The sequence below is a fragment of the Oncorhynchus nerka genome, linkage group LG7, assembly GCF_034236695.1.
Source record: "Oncorhynchus nerka isolate Pitt River linkage group LG7, Oner_Uvic_2.0, whole genome shotgun sequence".
NCBI lineage: Eukaryota > Metazoa > Chordata > Actinopteri > Salmoniformes > Salmonidae > Oncorhynchus > Oncorhynchus nerka.
The window spans coordinates 28,847,256-28,871,598 of record NC_088402.1 but is presented as its reverse complement, the minus strand read 5'-3'; the positions used below and the strand labels follow the sequence as shown (position 1 = coordinate 28,871,598).

Genomic DNA, 24,343 nt, shown 5'->3' with positions numbered 1-24,343 from the left:
TTTTAGGAAAAATGTAAAACATTTACATTTGAGTCATTTAGCAGACGCTCTTAACCAGAGTGACATAAAGGAGTAATTCAGGCTAAGTGCCTTGCTCAAAAGCACAGACAGATTTTTCACCTAGTCGACTCAGGGATTCGAAACCGTTACTGGCCCAATGGTCTTAACCACTAGGCTACCTGTGCCGCTCAAATCTATTCAGTAACAAGAAACAGACACATTACACTATATATCCATCAACATTGCTCAGATAAAAGGCTATCTCACTAGTATTGTAGCAACAGAGAGGCCCTTTGCTCCACAAGGACATAGTGGAATAAGTCAGTGTGGACTAGTTCAGCAGTTGGACTGAGGGAGACAGACACTTGTTAACAGCTGTAGATCTATAGTGACAACGCTGTACAAACTGTCTGTCTGATGAAGAGGAGCAGAGTAAAAGTCCCCTCTACTACTGTCTGATGAAGAGGAGCAGAGTAAAAGTCCCCTCTACTACTGTCTGATGAAGAGGAGCAGAGTAAAAGTCCCCTCTACTACTGTAACTCCACTACTGTCTGATGAAGAGGAGCAGAGTAAAAGTCCACAACTCCTCAACCCTGCTCACACAGCTCTCCTCTCCTGTCACTACAGACATGTTGTCTGCTTTGGGACACACAGAGGTAGTCGCCACCACCGGGGTTTACACAGGGATGAAAGAGAGGTGGGAGGGAGGGGAGGGGAGGACGGGGGAGGATGGGGAATGAGTGGAGAAGACACTCCAGGGGATGAAACATGTGATTAACGAGAGAGGGGCAGGTCTGTGTGTGTGTGTTCCATTCCAACAGTGGGTTTGTTGCAATGTGTTTTGTTTTTATGTGTTTGTGTGTGTTTGTTCCAGTGTGCGTTTGGTATGTGTGTTGCACGGGGGTGATTAAAGAGGATTGGGTCTGGTCCTGGGGGTCTCTGGAGGACTCTCTACTCTCTCTCTCTCTCAGCAGGCTTCGAGCAGCAGCACATTTAAAAAGCAAAGACTTGTGCCCCCCTTCCCTTTCCCTTCTTTTCCAGCTTTCACCACTTAAAAGCTCCTTTCCATTGTGTGTGTGTGTGTGTGTTTCTTCCATTGAGTGTGTGTCCCCTCCTACAGCCCCCGTTTAGACCAACACACTCCACACACAACAACAGCAGGATAGTGTTGTGAGTCTTTCTCCACCCTCTTTGCCAAATACTATGCCTATTTACACCACAGCAGTACACATTTACACCACAGCAGTACACACAGGCAGTATATTCTGGTCTGTAATACTCTCAAACATGGCTCTTCATTACCAGATTTCAGCTCTACGCATGAAAATGGGTTTCATTTCTATATATGCTTATACGCTTTGTAAAAACGATTTGGGTTATATTAATGTGTATTATCTCTTTGCGAAACAGCCTGGCACTCTTGTTGAACTAGAGCTACGAGAACAATATAAAAATACAAACATGCCGGACTGTAATGTTGGGCAGAAACAACATCAGTTGTTGATCATGTACACCGACGCCTCGTCATGCCCCTTCCAAACAGGGCTACAACAACAAACACGTTTTTACAACAACTACAAGTCTCTAGTCAGCTATCTAACATTTTACATTTACAGTCTGCTATCTAAAATTGTAACCCTCCACTAACTCTGCTATCTAACATTTTAACTGAGCTTTAACCTTTGCGTTTTGCCTGTAATTTAACGTTTCATTCCCAGCATGCAGCGTTTTCAGTATGGCTCAGGCTTTTATGTTTCTCTTCCTCCTTCTGCAACATCAATTAACCCCCATTTTCCACACACATAGAGCCAATAGGAATGCCCTTTCCTGGACAAATTGAAATGCGCTTCACATTTATCAACTTAATTAGGTTCACAAGCTGCCGCATGCTACCCTTGATTACACTGTAATTCAATAAGGAAAACATTATTTAAAATGCAAAAAAAAGTGCTTCTGGTGAGACTTGCCATTTTCAGTTAGGGACATTTCAAATGGAAAGGGATGGAAATGGAGCAGTACCGCTTCAGGAGGTAGCAATGAGGAGACCGGTATTGGTGGCGGCCATTTTGGCTCGCTGTCAGGTTTGGTTTCAAGGTAAAAAGACACAGAGACGCATGCTTCTGCTGCAGTTCCTGGAGCTGTCATGTCAAACTAACTACAGTACACCCTGTCGCTCACAGAGATAGCCCAGCCCTTTGCTGAATGGATCCGGGAAGAAGATCGGGAAATGTAAGTGAAGCCATGGCTGTTGTCCATGCTCGACTCTTACCACTTCAAACACACATTTCTTTCCCTTTGATCCTTAATACCCATATAACTATATATTTCCTGGTAAGATTTGTTGTAGGGTAATATTCAGCTGTTTAACTGCTGCTTCAATAATGTGATGCCAAAAGAATATATCATCACCACCACCCAACACAACACAACACACACCTTGGAGGAGGAAGTGTCACACTCCTGGCAGATCCAGCCGTATCCTGTCTGCTTGGGAGACTTCTTCAGGGGAGGGTCCAGACAGCCAAAGTGGTAGCACAGACAACACTCATCACACCTACAGGAGAGAGGAGAGGTAGGGCAGGTGTTACATACAGTGGAACACCCACGCAGGCACGCACAAACATGCACGCACAGAGTTCCAATATAACTCAAGAGTATTCATCAATGGAGCCTTCTCTAACATCAGATATGTACAGTGCAAGATCCCTCAGGGCAGTTGCCTTGGGCCGTTACTCTTGTCTTACAAGAAGCTAAAATGATTATGTACACTGATGATTGCACACTCTACCCCAGTGGTTCCCAACTAGGGGTACTAGGACCCCTGGAGGTACTTGGCCTATCCACAGGGGGTACTTGAGAAGACTGTAAAACGTACATGAGGGGGTAGTTCAGGGGTAAAATTCAGTTGGTGGTGGAGTAACCAAAAAAGTTGGAGAACCACTGCTCTACACATCAGCACCTACAGCCAGTGAGCTCAATGAGACTCTTCGCAAGAGTTACTGTCAGTGTCAGAATGGGTAATTAACAGGAAACTGGTCTTAAAAACATTTAAAAAACAAAATAATTGTATTTAAACCTCAACTGGAGTTGTGCATGAATGGTGTATCCATTGAACAAGTTGAAGAAGCTGAACTCCTAGGAGAAACACTGGATGGTCAGTTATCATGGTCAAGTCATATTGACAAAGTTATTGTGAAGATGGGGAGAGGTATGTCTTATGTGTTAGATTTTTTTTACCCTCTTTTTCTCCCCAATTTCGTGATATCCAATTGCAATCTTATCTCATCGCTACAACTCCCCAACGGGAGAGGCAAAGATCGAGTCATGGGGTCCTCCGAAACACGACCAGCCAAACGGCGCTTCTGAACACCGGCCCACTTAACCCGGAAGCCAGCCGCACCAATGTGTCGGAGGAATCATGGTTCAACTGACAACCGGAGTCAGCCTGCAGGCGCCCGGGCCGCCACAAGCAGTCACTAGAGCGCGATGTGCCAAGTAAAGCCCCACCTCGGCCAAACCCTCCCCTAACGCTGGGCCAATTGTGCGTCGCCCTATGGGACTCCCGGTCACAGTCGGTTATGACACAGCCTGGGATCGAACCCGGGTCTGTAGTGATGCCGTAGACCACTGTGCCACTTTGGACGCCCCGAGAGGTATATCTTTTATTTTAAAAAATTGACACAAAGATCAACTGTACTAGTTGTTCAAAGCTGCAGCTGGTTCAATACAGAGGAGCCCCCCTTGTTCTTAACTGTACATACACAACTAACATCCACAACATGCCTGATAGTCCTTCATGGCGAAGGGTTGACGAGAAATGGACTACTTCTCTTCTACTTAAGAAACATGTGTGTATTTAAAATGCCTAACCACTTGTATAATCTACTTGCATACACTTCAAACAGACATCCATACCCCAGCAGACACGCCGCTATGGGTTTCTTCACTGTACCCAAACCAAAACAGATTTAATGTGTCGCTCAGAGAGCCCTGTCATCATGGAATGCTCTGCCACCAGAGGATACTCAGGCAAAAAAAAAAAGGTAGCTTAAAAAAACAAAAAAAACATCTTGTATCACAGCGCCTCTGCTCTCTCTAAATATCTACTTTAACTGTACAGTATTTAACAATATTAATATGTATATATGAAGTGTTGAAATAGCATTTTTGTTGTCTCTTGGTGCCTTTCCTATATATATATATCTTATTACATTTTTTAAATATGTAATATCTTACGTTGTTCTTGTCTATAAATGTTCTGTATTGTATTTGTACGTTTTACGTGGATCTAGCTACTGCAGAGTAGCTGCTGCATGTGCAGTTGGGGATCCTAATAAACTAAACACACTAAGACTGACAGATGATGACAGGGCAGGTAGTTGTCAGGGAGCAGACGCTAATGAAATCAAAAAACACACTGTTACCACTCCTTCCCTTGACCTTACACAGGTGTCATACTATGAGCATAGCTTTGTGTATAGCTTGGCTAGCCAGATAGCTGTGTCATTACACAAGCCTGTTAACCATCCTTAAATGTTACTACCACGGTGTCCTTGGGTTAGACAACAGGGTTTTACAATCTTAAAATACAGGCAGTAAAAACAAAATACGACTATCGCTCATATCAACATGGTTTTTAGATAATCGTTTTGGTCAGTAGCCCATTTCTCACAGTACTAGAGGGAAGAAATTGATCAGTCATCATATCAATATTCTGAATATAATAAATACAAATAAAGATTGTAAAGTAGGTGTGTGTGTACTGTATATGTGTGTGTACCTGAGGGAGTCTTTCTGTGTTGGAAATGAGACTACTAAAAACTAAACATTTAGCATTCATGAGATTCCATTGGTTGAGCCTGAATGCCCTTCTGTCCAACTCCCCCATCCCCCTTCTCTCCCTTTTCTCCTTCTAGTTCATGATTAACTAATTATGTCCAAATCAATGTGGGGGATTGAGATTTTTCTATGGAAATCTGATCAACCAGATTGCAGCCCAGGGAGGTCAATCTGTTCTCTCGCCCCGTCTCTATAAAGGGAGGAGGAGGAGAGGGGGAAAGGAGGGAGGGAGGGAGAGTGACTTGGGGAAGGAGAACCACATAGGATGAATCTCTGTATAAATGTCTCATGGACATCTATGCATGATTTAGGCTACGTGAAAGTCCAATAGACATGAGTGTATTTTAAGTCTAGGATAGAGAAACTGTAACACAACGACATATAGAACCAGAGAGAAACCATAACCAGACTGGTGATGACGACAGGTGACCTTGCGGAGGGTTGAATCCAGCACCTCCTGTCAGAGGATCCCTTTTCACAGCAACAACTACCATGAACCCCTACTCTAATAAAACAACCTATTATAAATAAAGGCCTTAGTCTACAACACACACTAATGAGGAAGCATCCCCATCATATGGACATCACCCCTTGACCCGGTCACACAGGACTGTAGGTGACTGTTGTAAGAAGAACACATCTCGCCACAGCAGAGCCACTGTGTTTCTAGAGCAGTTCTCCACATACAGTAGTCTAGCTGTTTCAGAACATTCCCACAGGATCAACCACCACCGGGGATCGTTCTAAACTAAGCCCCCCCCCCCCAGCTGAATCTCTGTTACACCTCCCTGTCAATATTCTGAGCAGGGGTTTATTGTGAAATCTATGGGTGATCAATCAACGCTCCTACAAATTGCTTCTGCTTCATGTACAGTAGTCGGGCCAGAAGGAAATTGAGAAGGCAACCTGCCCATTTTGATTAGAATATCTGAATATGAATATAGGATGTACACATGTACACAGTTAGACCAAAAAGCTACTGCTAATAACGCAAAGAAGCAAAGTCTGTTGAAAGACTGCATGCTGTAGTGTGCAAAAGCAAGTATTGCTAAATAAAAAGTCTGTGTAGGAAGTCAGTAGTATAAGTAATAAGACACTAGTGTAGCAGCCATGCCATGAAGGTTGAAAACTAAAAAGTAAGGCATCTACATTCCCTGTACCTTCACTGAAAAAAAAAAAAAAAGACATTAGGAATGGGAGATAAAATAATACACAGCTTCCCAGAAAACGTAGCCAGAGGACGTAGTTTCGCTACTACGGCGTTCACATCATGTAAAATAGGTCATCTATCTTCCATAACCCTGAGGTATTAAGCATTAAACAACCACGTCCATATATATCAATGTGATTCCCAATTCATTTCACAGCAGGCACATATTTGACATACTAGTTGTGTCTGTGTACGTCTCTCCTCCCTCTCCTCTGTCCCTATCTCCTCCATATATTTACTCTGACAGGGCAATGTAGCAACGAGTTGCCGTCAGCAGCAGGCTGTCAGCTCAGAACAGCCTTTCTTACACGATCTGCAGTTAAAAGAGAAAACACCAGAGGAAACCAGTAGCCACTGCTTTGTTCACATCCTATTAAACCTATACAGAGATAAGCGTTTCTCCACCATACCATGAGTCGTTGGTGGAATAGCTAATGGGTGTTCAAGTCAGCTCAGTTCATCATCTTCTTCTTTAACTAATGAAGCGTAAATAATTGAGTTTAGGGTCTGGAATTAAGTACATTAACATCATATGCATGAATCCAGTGAGTGTGTGACTGGTGATAGTGTTTAGGGAATATGCAGTAGGGTAAATTTCAGGGTGGAGAATGGGGTGTGGATGACACATCCTCTATTTGCACATCAATATCTGGTTTCAGGGCCTTAATGCATGTTTTTAGTCCAGGACCAAGTTTATTCTGTGTCAGCCCTAAACCTGTTAAATTGACTAAGACCAGAGTAACAGTTTCATTGGTAGATAATTGACATCTTACTAAGTTGTAGAAGCAGCTGGTGCACATCAGCAGGGAACCTGCAGAGGTAGGTGGTCCACACACACACGCAAGCAGTCACACTGGATGGGCTGAGCAGGCATATCGGCCTCAAGGAAACAAGGGGAATTTAAAGCACCCTCTGGCCTCCTCAGTGAAAAGAAGACAAATGACCACAAGTGTGTCTGTGGCGCTAATGAGCTATCCTCCGATTGTTGCACACAACCACCAATTGATTGATCATGAATCTCCATCTGTACAGGGCCAAGAGAGAGGAGACACACACACACACACACACAGGAGGCTTCTTTTGTTTTATTAGGTGAGTGTGTGTGTGTGCATGACACTTTGCCCCGTTTACTTCTTTTAATTACTTTACCTTAATGAACCTATTGTACTGTTTGTTGTGTATCTCTGTGAGCATCTTTGAATTAAAACACTGCTCATTGATGCAGACTGGCTGGCTGTTGGCTGGTGAGGAGATGATTATTAGTTAATAGGAATTCTAAATGACGAGACCTGCGTTTTGCAATAAGTTCAAGAGGAAGTAACCTTTCCTTTCTGTTCTTCTGCATCACTTTCTGTTTTCATTCAATTTGAGTCAGGATCTTTTATTAAATGCATTTATATCTAGGAGTATTATTATTTTTTACATTTTACAACAATTCTGTGTTGTTTCACAATTCATACGTTATATCTCAGCAATTACAATAGGTATGGTAACAGTTATCTATGGTGTCCCCCAAGGATCAGTTTTAGGCCCACTATTTTTTCATTGTATATGCTACCACTTGTTTTCCTCTTCTTCCTCACTGAGCTCATATAAATGATTAGTGCTGCAGGCCAGTCATTGGCTAGTTGGTCTGAGAGCTAAGTGATGCAGTTGCCCCACCATCCCACCCTTCTCTTCACTGACTGTGTCCGTTGTACGTGGTCGGTCAACCTCTATCTGCTCTGAACACTGCCCTTATAGACTCAGCCACAGTAAGGTCCTTGATGTTATCAAACCAATTTGTCGCCGCTTTAATCATTGGGAAAATTGAGCCGCTCGCTCGTCTCCCCTCCTCCCTCTCCTCTGGAAGGAGACAGAATCCAATCACTCATAAGAGCGGTTATTGATTGATGTAATCTTATTGGGTGTGAGGTGGGCGATTGATTGGTTTTGTCTGCTACACATGTTGCCCTCGGCGGGTGACTCGTATCCCCTTTCATCTGCTGTTTAATCTCTTACAGGAGTTCTTAGAGGCCCTCCTCCCTGCTACATCCTCCCCTGTACCCCCCCCCCCATCTCCCTCTCTCCCCCCTCCTTCTCTATCAGTGGGATGACAAGCAGGTGGATTAGCCTTGGTTTGATCAGCTCTCATTCCCTTCTTCAAAGGGTCTGGAGTGTATGGCCCCTACAGGGGTCCTCCTAGAATTGTTCCTCCTCACCCACAGGCGATCACGGCCGATGCCTCACACAGACACGACCAAATGAAATCAAAGGGCATTTTAGCGAGATTATACGGATATTACACAAAGAAAGGGGAATCACAGGGTTTAAAGTTAAAAGGATGTGTTTAAGTCAGAAGTCAGTACATTGGCTAAATTGAAGGTGTATCCTCGTTCAAAGTTAATTTAAATGAATAATTTCCGTTTTTTTTTGCCATAGAGACATTGGGAGGAAGTCAGATCCAATTGATTCCCGGGGTACCTAAGCCATGCGAGTTATAATTGGATATTAAAGGAATCAGAGCAATTACAGACGTTTAACTGTAGGCAAGTACTACTTCTTAAAGCATCTGCTTTATGGCTAGCGGAACCTCTCGACACCCCACTTTTCCACTAGCGGAACCCCTCGACAACATTCCGCTGAAAAGGCAGTGCGTGAAATTCAAAAATATTTTTTCGAAATATGTAATTTACATACATATTCGTGCAATACACCAAATGAAAGATAAACGTCTTGTTAATCTACCCATCGTGTCCGATTTCAAAAAGGCTTTACAGCAAAAGCACAACATATGATTATGTTAGGTCAGAGCCTAGACACAAAAACACACAGCCATTTTCCAGCCAAAGAGAGGAGTCACAAAAAAGCAGAAATAGAGATAAAAATGAATCACTAACCTTCATCAGATGACACTCATAGGACTTCATGTTACACAATACATGTATGTTTTGTTCGATAAAGTGCACATTTATATCCAAAAATCTCAGTTTACTTTGGCGCGTTACGTTCAGTAATGTTTTGCTTCCAAAACATCCAGTGATTTTGCAGAGAGCCACATCAATTTACAGAAATAGTAATCATAAACTTTAATATAAGATACAAGTGTTATGCACAGAATTAGAGATATAATTCTCCTTAACTTCTTGCGTCGAGCCAACCCGGATCCGGGATCATGACTACAGCCTCAAGTCCATTACCATAACGCAACGTTAACTATTCATGAAAATCGCAAATGAAATGAAATCAATATGCTAGCTCTCATGCTTAGCCTTTTGTTAACAACACTGTCATCTCATACCATAGCAAAACTAGCATTTTTAAACGTTGTTTAGAATCAATCCTCAAGGTGTTTTTCTACATATCTCTTCAATGATGTATCGTTCCTGGAAGTGTGCTTCTGCTTCTGTATCCCATGGCAAAATGAGTGTTACTGACAATTGCGCACCAATTTAGACAAAGGACACCGGACGGCCCCCTGGCAAATGTAGTCTCTTATGGCCAATCTTCCAATGATATGCCTACAAATACGCCACAATGCTGCAGACATCTTGGATGAACGGCAGAGCGCATAAGCTCGTTCACAGCATATTCACAGCCATATAAGGAGACGTTAGTAAAACACAGCGTCAAAAATCCTGTTCATTTCCTGTTTGAAGTTTCATCTTGGTTTCGCCTGTAAGATCAGTTCTGGGGTACTCACAGATAATATCTTTGCAGTTTTGAAAACGTCAGAGTGTTTTCTTTCCAACGCTGGCAATTATATGCATAGTCGAGCATCTTTTCGTGACAAAATATTGCGCTTAAAACGGGCACGTTTTTTTTATCCAATAATGACATAGCGCCCCCATAGGTTGAAGAGGTTAATGCAACCACTGTCACATTTCAAAAGAACTTTACGGAAAAGCAAACCATGCAATAATCTGAGTAAGGCGCTCAGACAACAATTCAAGCCAAACAGATATCCGCCATGTTGGAGTCAACAGAAGTCAGAAATAGCATTATAAATATTCACTTACCTTTTATGATCTTCATCAGAATACACTCCCAGGAATCCCAGATCCACAATAAATGTTTGATTTGTGCAATGTCCAAATAACTCCATTTTGTTCGCGCGTTTAGCCCAGTAATCCAAATGTTCAATGCTTAGTTCAGACGAAAAGTCCAAAAAGTTATATTAAAGTTCGTAGAAACATGTCTACAAGTATAGAATCAATCTTTAGGATGCTTTTAACATAAATCTTAATGTTCCAACCGGAGAATTCATTTGTCTTCAGAAATGCAATGGAACTCAAGCTAACACGTGACCAGCTCGTGGCACTCTGACAGACCACTGACTCAATCCCCTCTCATTCCCCCCTCCTTCACAGTAGAAGCATCAAACAAGGTTCTAAAGACTGTTGACATCTAGTGGAAGCCTTAGGAAGTGCAATTTGACCCCATAGACACTGTATATTCGATAGGCCAAGAGTTGAAAAACTACAAACCTCAGATTTCCCACTTCCTGGTTGGATTTTTCCCAGGTTTTCGCCTGTCATATGAGTTATGTTATACTCACAGACATCATTCAAACAGTTTTAGAAACTTCAGAGTGTTTTCTATACAAATCTACTAATAATATGCATATATTAGCAACTGGGAGTGAGTAGCAGGCAGTTCACTCTGGGCACGCTTTTCATCCAAACGTGAAAATGCTGCCCCCTATCCCAAACAGGTTAACTCAACTGAGATAAGACCATTGGGTTAGACAACTAGGTTGCAGCTGGTATCCAAAATATAAGTGTTTTATCCACAGTGTAGGTAAATGTACACACAGGTACATGATTATAAGATTATTTTAGAAAAAGTAATACTCTGACGCACTTTAAGCCCTAACAGTAAAAATGCCAAATTCTCTAAAATGACGTTGGGATCTTATTTCAGCTCATGAAACATGGGACCAACACTTTCCATGTTGCGTTAATATTTTTGTTCAGTATACATGCAGGGGTTCTACTCTGGGGAGAGTGATATTAGTGGTTATGGCACAGCTGCTGGACAACCAAAGTGCAACATAACAAGGGGTGTAGTCTAAATCAGATAAATGGGGAAAACATTTTAATGAGTCGAGTCAAGAAAATATTAATTTGCTAAATGTTTGTTAGTGGTAATTAGATGTTGTTTAGTTGTTTGGGGATTAATCTGCATGCAGTATTTTAAATGGACATGGAAAACAACGTGGCCTCGGTTGGCCTTGAATATCACACTCCAGGATGAAGGTCCTCATCACCAACAGCAGCAACAACTTCAACATTGTTATCAACATCAACATCTTTATCATCAAAACCATCACTGTTGTCAAAAACATTCACAATGTCTTCCCTTGGTTAAAAGAATGTTGAACAGAAAACAAATAAGCTCCTGATGACAACACATCGAATCCGGCCCGGTGATCCTTTGATATGTGACTTATTTATGTCTTTGTTGCACCACATGCAAAGACAAAGTGTAGTCCATGTATGGAACAGTCAAGGCGTATTTACTTCATCCCAGGCCTCCCAACTCTCTCTCTTCTTTACGAGCCAGAGCAGGAGGAGCGGTGTGGCGCCGAAGCCCCCAGAGTATTTGAAACAACGGGGAAGAATTTATCACACTAGGGCAGTGCAATTACCTGGAGGGTGTTCACGTGACGGGAGATCAATGCGCCACAAAGCGCTCAGCCATCGACTCCCACGTCCCACCCCGTGACAAAGTAGTTCTGTGAATTCTCTTCATAGAAACGGAGGGAGTGGATTATCGGTCTTCTCCTATAGCCTCTCACTTTTTGATTTAGTGTCGGGGCAGTGGGACGGTGCTGAGACATTATTAAAGAGGCATTGTTTTACAAGGTGGGCAGGAGGAGGTAATGAATGCGGCGAGACAGAGACACCATTGCAAGGAATTTACAAGCTCGTTAGGACACAACTCACTCACAAGGAGACAGGATACTATAGTGAAATGGGGTAGCCACAAGCTGCCTTCACCTGGGTTCAAATACTTTGCCTAGAGCAATGGAACCAATACAACAGTCAAAAAGTGCAAACCCTGCCCAACTGGCACTTGAGGCAGACTAAAGCAAATGCTGAAAAAAAAATGGAAGACTTCAAATAGATTTGAACCCAGGTCTGGAGCTGCCAGGGACTGATCATTCACCTAGGTGGCCATGAGGCTGCTGTTCCCCTAGTCCACCAGCAGGGGGCCTCAGTGGGCCGAGTTCAGAGTTTGTGTGCGTGTGTGGATTGGAGCAGTAGCACCAGCAGGTCTGTGGCCTCTGCTTTGCAGGTAGAGCCTCACCCCTCTAGCCTCTGACTGACCTAACTAGTGCCCCAGCCTGCTCACTGGGGGCCTCTCTGTGCTGTCACACCCTGGCCTTATGTTCTGTTACAAGAAGGGAAGACAGTCTGACCCACAGGCGCACGCACACACACATTCCTTAACAGTGTACATCTGTCTGCGCGCTGGGGCAAACGCCACACTATTAGGATATAAGGCACCTCTGGGTGTTAGGTGATTCATCCTAGTTTGTAGTCACTGAGACATAGGAGGGGAGGAAAAAGGGAATACAAAAAGGAGAGAAGGATAAGAGGAGGAAGGAGGTGCAACCAGGAAGTGAGTGGACACACACTGCGACGGTGGAATCCGTGGAATAAGAGAGGGGAAGAAAGAAGCTGGCTGGGGAATAATAGACTTGAGCTGCTTGGCTACTCTACCCACACAGCAGCCCAGCCCTAGCCTGGTATGCCTTTTCTCTTCTCTTTTAATGGTGGAGGAGAGGAAAAAAAGGAATGAAGTCAGCAAAAACAAAATGCCGCCATTAAATCATCTCTGCGGATCCTGTGTCAGGACAGTAATGGGAAACGCACTCATCATCCCAAAGGTTACTGCTCTTCCAGAACCTCCCTCCTCCTTTCTCTCCATCCTTCAGCTCTCTCCCTCCCTCCCTCCCTCCCCCAGTCCTCGTCTCGGACTTACTCATCCCCATGGTCAGAACACAGCTGTAGCTTCCCTCCGCTTAGGCCTGCTCCCCCTGTCTCTGTGGACCCTGGGCTAAGAGGGGCTGAGAGAGGGAAGAAGGGAAAATGAGGGATTGGGGCAGTTACAGTTCTCTACGCTGTGCTGATTCCATCTCTCTGAGTCTCAACCTCAAAGTGACACTGCTGCCTGTCTGTCTGCCTTTCTATTGGGCCCAACACAGAGTAGTTCTCTTCCAGTCCTGGGTTCAACATCCATTTGAAATCTTTCAAATACTTTCAGCGTTTGCTGAATAATTTCAAATAGTGTTTGAATCCAGGTCTGGGCCCAACTCTGACTGTATTTTTCGTTGTTGCTGCCTATCCATCTGGTGCCAGACACATTGGAGAAACTGAAGATCTCGTACAACGTGGTGCACTACTCCCTTCACAAACTGGCTCTAACCAGAATAAAAAGAGGAGTGGGTGGCCCCGGTGCACAGCTGAGCAAGAGGACAAGTACATTAGAGTGTCTAGTTTGAGAAACAGACGCCTCACAAGTCCTCAACTGGCAGATTCATTAAATAGTACCTGCAAAATACCAGTCTCAACGTCAACAGTGAAGAGGTGACCCTGGGATGTTGGCCTTCTAGGCCACCACGTACCTATGTGAGAGACTCTCTCCAATACAACCCAACATTGCAGAGTTATGTGCATCCTGTGAAGCACACCCTTCTCATTAACCTGTGGTGAGTTATTCATATTTTTCGATGAACAAATACGGTTTTATATGTAAGATGGTTAAATAAAGAGCAAAATTATGGATTATTATTATTTGTGTCCTGGTCCTATAAGAGCTCTTTGTCACTTCCCACGAGCCGGGTTGTGACAAAAACTCACACTCATTCTTATGTTTAATAAATGTGTGTGTGTGGCAGGCTTACAATGATGGCAAAAAACAACATCTGAGAGGGCGTTGACCCTGGTGCTAGAGGGGGTATGCAGCTGGAGGTTGAATGTTTGAAGGGGTACGGGACTATAAAAAGTTTGGGAACCACTAATCTAGAGCATCCCAAATATGCTCAATGGGTTACCGGGTCTGGTGGGTATGCATGCCAACTGGGACATTTTCAGCTTCCAGGAATTGTGTACAGATCCTTGCGACATGGGACCATGAATTATCATGCTGAAACATGAGGTGATGGCGACGGATGAATGGCACGACAATGGGCCTCAGGATCTCATCACGGTATTTCTGTGCATTCAAATTGCCATCGATAAAATGCAATTGTGTTCGTTGTCCGTAGCTTATGCCTGCCCATATCATAACCTCACTACCACCATGGGACACCCTTATTCACAATGTTAATATCAGCAAACCTCTCGCACCACACACACACTGTCTGCCATCTGCCCGGTACAGTTGAAACCGGGATTCATCCGTGAAGATCACACTTCTCCAGCGTGCCAGTGGCCATCAAAAGTGAGCATTTGCCAATGAACTTGGTTACGACGCCTAACTGCAGTCAGGTCAAGATCCTGGTGAGGACAACGAGCACTCGGATGAGCTTCCTTGAGATGGTTTCTGACAGTTTGTGCAGAAATGATTTGGTTGTGCAAACCCAGTTTCATCAGCTGTCCGGGTGGCTGGTCTCAGACAATCCCATAGGTGAAAAAGCCGGAAGAGGAGGTCCTGGGCTGGCGTGGTTACACGTGGTCTCCGGTTGAGAGGCTGGTTGGACGCTGTCATATTCTCTAAAACGACCTTGGAGGCAGCCTTTGGTAAAGAAATTAACATTCAACTCGCTGGCAACAGCTCTGGTGGACATTCCTGCAGTCAGCATGCCAATTGCAAACTCCCTCAAAACATCTGTGGCATTCTGTTGTGTGACAAACTACACATTTTAGAGTGGCCTTTTATTGTCCTGAGCATAAGCTGCACCTGTGTAATGATCATGCTGTTTAATCAGATTCTTGACATACTCCATCCACCTGACAGTTGTTGTATCTTGGCAAAGGAGTAATGCTCACTAACAGGGATGTAAACTGAGAGAAATAACCTTTTTGTGCGCATGAAAACATGGGACCAATTACTTTACAAATTGCGTTAACATATTGCGATAATATTTTGGTTCAGTGTAATTAGCTGTGTAACTCTCATTTATCACTATGGTGATAAGGTGAAAAAGTCAAGAGTTTATTCAAGCTTTAATGCTGAGAGCTATAGGGGCCGGGAGGCCAGGAAACTTCACATACACACATATGAGTAGCAATATTCGTACTCTATAAATCACAGTTACTTTTACCCAATGTGGTAATACCACAACATGTTATAAATAATCACATATAGAAATGTATGTAAACGAATACTAATCACATTTAGGCATGTGTGTAAACAAATATATTAACAATGAATATGTTAGCAAGGAGTCCTTTAAGGTTCCTACTCAATAGTGAGCTTAACTCATTTTCTTCATAACACAGTAGTAACAAAAGGCATATTATGATATAAAATCAAGTGTGAAGGCACAAATAAAATACACAAAAAAGCTTGGCTTGTCAATAAATACTGTACACACCGATCACACAACACAGCTAATAGGGTGTTTGTTCACACATTCTAAACTGTTGGAACACATAACATATTCTCAGGTTAAAAGTACATTTACTGTAGGCTACTATCGCCCTAATGGTTAGATACAGAGTTGGCCATAGTCTAGCCCTAGGCCTAATGGTTAGATACAGAGTTGGCCATAGTCTAGCCCTAGGCCTAATGGTTAGATACAGAGTTGACCATAGTCTAGCCCTAGGCCTAATGGTTAGATACAGAGTTGGCCATAGTCTAGCCCTAGGCCTAATGGTTAGATACAGAGTTGACCATAGTCTAGCCCTAATGGTTAGATACAGAGTTGGCCATAGTCTAGCCCTAATGGTTAGATATAGAGTTGACCATAGCCTAGGCCTAATGGTTAGATACAGAGTTGGCCATAGCCTAACCCTAGGCCTAATGGTTAGATACAGAGTTGACCATAGTCTAGCCCTAGGCCTAATGGTTAGATACAGAGTTGACCATAGTCTAGCCCTAGGCCTAATGGTTAGATATAGAGTTGACCATAGCCTAGGCCTAATGGTTAGATACAGAGTTTGCCATAGCCTAGGCCTAATGGTTAGATATAGAGTTGGCCATAGCCTAACCCTAGGCCTAATGGTTAGATACAGAGTTGACCATAGTCTAGCCCTAGGCCTAATGGTTAGATACAGAGTTGACCATAGCCTAACCCTAGGCCTAATGGTTAGATACAGAGTTGACCATAGCCTAACCCTAGGCCTAATGGTTAGATACAGAGTTGACCATAGTCTAGCCCTAGGCCTAATGGTTAGATACAGAGTTGGCCATAGTCTAGCCCTAGGCCTAATGGTTAGATACAGAGTTGGCCATAGTCTAGCCCTAGGCCTAATGGTTAGATACAGAGTTGACCATAGTCTAGCCCTAATGGTTAGATACAGAGTTGGCCATAGTCTAGCCCTAGGCCTAATGGTTAGATACAGAGTAGGCCATAGCCTAACCCTAGGCCTAATGGTTAGATACAGAGTTGGCCATAGTCTAGCCCTAGGCCTAATGGTTAGATACAGAGTTGACCATAGTCTAACCCTAGGCCTAATGGTTAGATACAGAGTTGACCATAGTCTAGCCCTAGGCCTAATGGTTAGATACAGAGTTGGCCATAGCCTAACCCTAGGCCTAATGGTTAGATACAGAATTGACCATAGTCTAGCCCTAGGCCTAATGGTTAGATACAGAGTTGGCCATAGTCTAGCCCTAGGCCTAATGGTTAGATACAGAGTTCGCCATAGCCTAGGCCTAATGGTTAGATATAGAGTTGGCCATAGTCTAGCCCTAGGCCTAATGGTTAGATACAGAGTTGGCCATAGTCTAGCCCTAATGGTTAGATACAGAGTTGACCATAGTCTAGCCCTAATGGTTAGATACAGAGTTGGCCATAGTCTAGCCCTAATGGTTAGATACAGAGTTGGCCATAGCCTAACCCTAGGCCTAATGGTTAGATACAGAGTTGGCCATAGCCTAACCCTAGGCCTAATGGTTAGATACAGAGTTGGCCATAGTCTAGCCCTAGGCCTAATGGTTAGATACAGAGTTGACCATAGCCTAGGCCTAATGGTTAGATATAGAGTTGACCATAGTCTAGCCCTAATGGTTAGATATAGAGTTGACCATAGCCTAGGCCTAATGGTTAGATACAGAGTTGACCATAGTCTAGCCCTAATGGTTAGATATAGAGTTGACCATAGCCTAGGCCTAATGGTTAGATACAGAGTTGGCCATAGTCTAGCCCTAATGGTTAGATATAGAGTTGACCATAGCCTAGGCCTAATGGTTAGATACAGAGTTGGCCATAGTCTAGCCCTAGGCCTAATGGTTAGATACAGAGTTGACCATAGTCTAGCCCTAATGGTTAGATATAGAGTTGACCATAGCCTAGGCCTAATGGTTAGATACAGAGTTGACCATAGTCTAGCCCTAATGGTTAGATATAGAGTTGACCATAGCCTAGGCCTAATGGTTAGATACAGAGTTGGCCATAGTCTAGCCCTAATGGTTAGATACAGAGTTGGCCATAGCCTAACCCTAGGCCTAATGGTTAGATACAGAGTTGGCCATAGCCTAACCCTAGGCCTAATGGTTAGATACAGAGTTGACCATAGCCTAGGCCTAATGGTTAGATACAGAGTTGGCCATAGCCTAACCCTAGGCCTAATGGTTAGATACAGAATTGACCATAGTCTAGCCCTAGGCCTAATGGTTAGATACAGAGTTGGCCATAGTCTAGCCCTAGGCCTAATGGTTAGATACAGAGTTCGCCATAGCCTAGGCCTAATGGTTAGATATAGAGTTGGCCATAGTCTAGCCCTAGGCCTAATGGTTAGATACAGAGTTGACCATAGTCTAGCCCTAGGCCTAATGGTTAGATACAGAGTTGGCCATAGTCTAGCCCTAATGGTTAGATACAGAGTTGACCATAGTCTAGCCCTAATGGTTAGATACAGAGTTGGCCATAGTCTAGCCCTAATGGTTAGATACAGAGTTGGCCATAGCCTAACCCTAGGCCTAATGGTTAGATACAGAGTTGGCCATAGCCTAACCCTAGGCCTAATGGTTAGATACAGAGTTGGCCATAGTCTAGCCCTAGGCCTAATGGTTAGATACAGAGTTGACCATAGCCTAGGCCTAATGGTTAGATATAGAGTTGACCATAGTCTAGCCCTAATGGTTAGATATAGAGTTGACCATAGCCTAGGCCTAATGGTTAGATACAGAGTTGACCATAGTCTAGCCCTAATGGTTAGATATAGAGTTGACCATAGCCTAGGCCTAATGGTTAGATACAGAGTTGGCCATAGTCTAGCCCTAATGGTTAGATATAGAGTTGACCATAGCCTAGGCCTAATGGTTAGATACAGAGTTGGCCATAGTCTAGCCCTAGGCCTAATGGTTAGATACAGAGTTGACCATAGTCTAGCCCTAATGGTTAGATATAGAGTTGACCATAGCCTAGGCCTAATGGTTAGATACAGAGTTGACCATAGTCTAGCCCTAATGGTTAGATATAGAGTTGACCATAGCCTAGGCCTAATGGTTAGATACAGAGTTGGCCATAGTCTAGCCCTAATGGTTAGATACAGAGTTGGCCATAGCCTAACCCTAGGCCTAATGGTTAGATACAGAGTTGGCCATAGCCTAACCCTAGGCCTAATGGTTAGATACAGAGTTGACCATAGCCTAGGCCTAATGGTTAGATATAGAGTTGACCATAGTCTAGCCCTAATGGTTAGATATAGAGTTGACCATAGCCTAGGCCTAATGGTTAGATACAGAGTTGACCATAGTCTAGCCCTAATGGTTAGATATAGAGTTGACCATAGCCTAGGCCTAATGGTTAGATACAGAGTTGGCCATAGTCTAGCCCTAGGCCTAATGGTTAGATACAGAGTTGACCATAGCCTAGGCCTAATGGTTAGATATAGAGTTGGCCATAGTCTAGCCCTAGGCCTAATTGTTAGATACAGAGTTGGCCATAGTCTAGCCCTAGGCCTAATTGTTAGATACAGAGTTGGCCATAGTCTAGCCCTAGGCCTAATGGTTAGATACAGAGCCAAGCATGGTAGGGCTGGAGTAGGATTAGTAGTAGGGTTAGTTGATTAGCTGCAGTAGGGTTAGCTGGAGTAGGGTTAGCTGGTTAGCTGTAGTAAGTTTAGTTGTAGTAGGGTTAGCTGGTTAGCTGTAGTAAGTTTAGTTGTAGTAGGGTTAACTGGTTAGCTGGAGTAGGGTTAGCTGATTAGCTGCAGTAGGGTTAGCTGTAGTAGGGTTAACTGGTTAGCTGTAGTAAGTTTAGTTGTAGTAGGGTTAACTGGAGTAGGGTTAGCTGATTAGCTGTAGTAGGGTTAACTGGTTAGCTGGAGTAGGGTTAGCTGATTAGTAGGGTTAGCTGTAGTAGGGTTAGCTGTCTAGCTGGTTAGTTGGAGTAGGGTTAGCTGTAGTAGTACTAGCTGGAATAGGGTTAGTGGTACTAGGGTTAGTTGATTAGCTGTTGTATGTTTAGCTGTAGTGGGGTTAACTGGCTAGCTGGAGTAGGCTTAGCTGATTAGCTGCAGTAGATTTAGCTGTAGTAGGGTTAACTGGCTAGCTGGTTAGTTGGAGTAGGGTTAGCTGTAGTAGTACTAGCTGGAATAGGGTTAGTGGTACTAGGGTTAGTTGATTAGCTGTTGTATGTTTAGCTGTAGTATGGTTAACTGGCTAGCTGGTTAGCTGGAGTAGGGTTAGCTGTAGTAAGGTTGGCTGGTTAGTTGTAGCAGGGTTAGCTGTAGAAGGGTTAGCTGGAGCAGGGTTAGCTGGAGCAGGGTTAGCTGGAGTAGAGTTAGCTGTTTAGCTGAAGTAGGGTTAGCTGGAGTAGGGTCAGACGTAGTAAGTTTAGCTGGTTAGCTGTGGTAGGTTTAGCTGTAGTGAGGTTAGCTGGTTAGCTGTGGTAGGGTTAGCTGGTTAGCTGTATCTCATGGACAGTCCTCTAAATTTGTTGTGGAGGAGGCAGAAGAGGATGAGGAGGTAGAGGGAGGACCTTCTAATCTCCATAGGAAAACCACCAAATGTATTTCCTCAGCAGATTTTCCAGTGGACCTAAGCATTATGTGAGGTTTGGCAGCTCCCAGTGCATGCATATAGGGTCCCCAGACAGAGGGGAAGAGAAAAGGAGTGACATAGAGGGTCCTGGGATGGGGGTGAGTGGAGGAGTGACATGTGAGGGCAAACTGTGACACTTCTGTCAAGGACCCTGACAGACAGACAGACCACATGGCAGCTGCTCAGTTGTCAGCACTCACTATGGGGCACTGGGGAGATGCGCACACACATACACAGAGCTAGGCTGCTTTAAAAGAAGTGTCAGTTAAACTGTCACTTTAAAATACTAATGAGAGGAAGGGAGACTAACATGCCTAGACATCTACTGTACACTCACACACTGACATTAGAAGTTACAATAACCATTCATACAAATGTTGCTATAATTATTATGTTAAACCTTAGGCTGCTGTAGAGCCTAAGCGGCAACTTACTTCTCAAAAGCCAGAAAGGGCAATCATTCTACTAAAAACCACTACTTTTTCAAGGTCTACTAGTCCTCTACTCTAGAAAGTTCTACCCGATGACAACACTAGAAGAAGATTATGAAAGCCTAAGTTCAAGTGCATCTCCAATTAAAGGCCTTTACTGAGGAAAACACCATGTGATTGGACCACAAATGACTGGAGTCAATACAACTGATTGGATGTGGTGATAAGATGCTCAGGGAGGTCAAACGAGTGAAGTGCCATCATAGAATGGATGAGAGAGCGAGAGAGAGGGGGGAATCACTCCTTAGTCCAGTTAGGCCATAGTCCTTATAGAAGGGCCCTTAGAGATGACAATGACGATCACAAAGGGCCTGTCCAGTAAGACCAACATGTCCTTTCTTACAAGAATGACCAGTTCAGTAATACTGAACCTCCCAACATTTTATTTGCGCAAGTATTTTAGAATTCCTCAAAGTTAATTTCAATTTCTGCCTCTCTCCCTCAATTTTAATTGGACGGCCAGTAGGTGGTCCAATTTGGGTCATGAAGACGACCATGGTTGTGAACGTCAAAGATGGCCATCTGATCCCACACCCGTCGCCGTCATTCTTCCACGTAATTAAGTCCCTCTCTGTCTCTAAGCCAAAGGTCTGCTTCTCTCTCTCATCTGTCCAGCAGTGTCTAGGTGTGGGGAGGTGAGGAGAGGTGTCTGCCCCGGCTCTCACAACCTGTGCAATGCAAAGATAGAAAGAGTCAGGGCAGGCAGCACACCGCACAGCCCCCGACCTCCTTAACCTATAAAACACTGACAGAACCACACATTATTAGCTTAACCTTAAACACTGATAACTAATACAGCTCACAGAAAGAACCCTATGGAGTAATAAAGTGAATGTATCATACACTTTCAGTTGAAATTAGCCTATGACCACGTTTCCATCCAACCATTTCATGCGGATGAATTACCTGACGTATGAAACAAGTCCCGACCGGACTGATGGAAGTATTAAATGCTGGTACAACTTTAGAAATGGCGACAGACGTTTAGATTTTTTTATTCGACATGGTGGGAACTTATTGTGTCAAAATGTATTTTGCGAGAAAGGGCGGCGGGAACGCCTTAATGTGCAAATATTATGGAAGTAAACTTGGAGTCATGCGATGATATGTTGTGTGGTCCTCCCACTACGACTCAGGAAAGCATGCAGTTTATTACGCTACAGATCTGTTGTGTGGTCCTCCCACTACGACTCGGGAAAGCATGCAGTTTATTACGCTACAGATCTGTTGTGTGGTCCTCCCACTACGACTCGGGAAAGCATGCAGTTTATTACGCTACAGATCTGTTCTGTGGTCCTCCCACTACGACTCGGGAAAGCATGCAGTTTATTACGCTACAGATCTGTTGTGTGGTCCTCCCACTACGACTCGGGAAACCATGCAGTATATTACGCTACAGATCTGTTGTGTGGTCCTCCCACTACGACTCGGGAAAGCATGCAGTTTATTACGCTACAGATCTGTTGTGTGGTCCTCCCACTACGACTCGGGAAACCATGCAGTTTATTACGCTACAGATCTGTTGTGTGGTCCTCCCACTACGACTCGGGAAAGCATGCAGTTTATTACGCTACAGATCTGTTGTGTGGTCCTCCCACTACGACTCGGGAAACCATGCAGTTTATTACGCTACAGATCTGTTGTGTGGTCCTCCCACTACGACTCGGGAAACCATGCAGTTTATTACGCTACAGATCTGTTGTGTGGTCCTCCCACTACGACTCGGGAAAGCATGCAGTTTATTACGCTACAGATCTGTTGTGTGGTCCTCCCACTACGACTCAGGAAAGCATGCAGTTTATTACGCTACAGATCTGTTGTGTGGTCCTCCCACTACGACTCGGGAAAGCATGCAGTTTATTACGCTACAGATCTGTTGTGTGGTCCTCCCACTACGACTCGGGAAAGCATGCAGTTTATTACGCTACAGATCTGTTCTGTGGTCCTCCCACTACGACTCGGGAAAGCATGCAGTTTATTACGCTACAGATCTGTTCTGTGGTCCTCCCACTACGACTCGGGAAACCATGCAGTTTATTACGCTACAGATATGTTCTGTGGTCCTCCCACTACGACTCGGGAAACCATGCAGTTTATTACGCTACAGATCTGTTCTGTGGTCCTCCCACTACGACTCGGGAAAGCATGCAGTTTATTAGTCTACAGATGTAAGTTATGATGAACTTCATGCTCCTTTCCAATAAATACTGAGGGTCTTATTCTGGTGACATGATGATGGATGCTTGGCTGCCGTTTGACAAATACCCGATGACAATAATATCGCTCTTATCCATTATTATCTCATCATGTAGACTAGTCTACCCGCACTGTATCTGTGAGCTGTTGGCTAGAGCACATGTGACAAGACCAGAGTGGGCACATTTGTTATATAATGCAACAGTTTTCTTGCAAAACCATCAGTAAATGAGATGGAAACCCATTTAACTTGTATTTTTCATTTGCTACATGGGAATTTAACGGTAAAAGCTATTTTATGTGCACTACGTCATCACACACAGCCTTTTATCCACCAACAGTCTGATGGAAACATCTCTGGTGGGAAAATGCACATTTTAGAATATTCGCATGAAAATCTGTTGCAAACTCAGCTGATGACAGTCACATTTTGTAGGTCATATGGAAAGCAACTACAGTGATCTATACCCTCAGAAATAAATACACTCTGATAAATCAGTCAATCTACAGTGTGTTAATGCTGACTGCTTTAATTCACACACTATTGAGGGATGTAGTGAAGTTCCGGCCCTGTTTAAGCAGCGTGAGACAGTTGAACCTCTGATGGGAGACAAGGGCAGATCAGGCTGTTCATTACATCTTGATGATGTGTGTAAATGCAGTTGGCAGCTCCAAAGAGGTGTTCTATAGAGCTGCTGGCCTCAGCCCTGCTCACCAGCCCCCCCTCGCTCAGCCTGCGCAAGGCAGCCAAGGCCTAATGAAGACTGAACTTTAATCTTCAGGAGGATACAGCTCCTCACACACACACACACACAGGTGTTCACACACACACACACTTAAATACACGCATGCACACAGACCTCCTTCCGCCCTCTCTCCTCACCTCCACACACATCCCCTCCCCTCCCTTCACACACACTGTGACCCACCTGACAAGGTTCTCGTTGTCCCCGGGTCCTTTGCAGGAGGTACAGTCAGTCCTGGTGTCGTCGGCTTTAGGGGTCTTCTTCTGCATTACAGACTGACGCTGACGCCGTTCACGTAGAGCAGGTTCCTATGGAAACACACAGGCTGATTAGAGCCGACAATGCTGTGTGTGTGTATGTGTGTGTGTTAATGGTGTAGAAGAGGTGTTAAGAAAGAGAAAAATCCAGGTGAATAGAGTAGTACTGTATGTAACACATGGGGTGTGTATGTACTAGTTGTGAGTGTGTCAGGGAGGTTAGGAGATGGAGGAATGTTTAGTAACAAGGTAGAACAGTGACATACCTGCACTTCAAACTGCTCTTCTTCACAGATGGACACCCTCTTCCTCTTCTGCCCTCTGGTTCTCTGTGGAATACATAATGTGTTTCATTGCAGTCCGTCTTAACTAAGCTAGAATTGTGTGGTCATTTATTTGCTAATTGATTGATCTATGTGAGTTGATGAGAGATAATTGACCCCAGCTCTGGTCAGTCTCATG

At 44.0% G+C, this 24,343-nt stretch overlaps 1 protein-coding gene across 4 annotated transcripts in view; it reads right to left on the bottom strand.

Moving 5' to 3' along the window:
- The window catches only part of LOC115131417 (PHD finger protein 14), a 143,692-nt gene that overhangs the window by 71,125 nt on the left and 48,224 nt on the right, over positions 1-24,343 (bottom strand). For 3 of the 4 annotated variants that reach the window (XR_010464298.1, XM_029663133.2, XM_065020383.1), the window contains exons 17-19: positions 24,148-24,210; positions 23,808-23,932; positions 2,437-2,554 (exon numbers count right to left, since the gene is read on the bottom strand). Coding sequence is in view for 3 of the 4 variants with exons in the window: in XM_029663133.2 (XP_029518993.1) it covers positions 2,437-2,554; positions 23,808-23,932; positions 24,148-24,210 (306 nt within the window). In the remaining variant the exon portion in view is untranslated. Of the gene's footprint in view, positions 1-2,436; positions 2,555-18,898; positions 21,351-23,807; positions 23,933-24,147; positions 24,211-24,343 lie in introns of those variants that run through there. The other variant, XM_065020384.1, reaches the window with a different exon arrangement.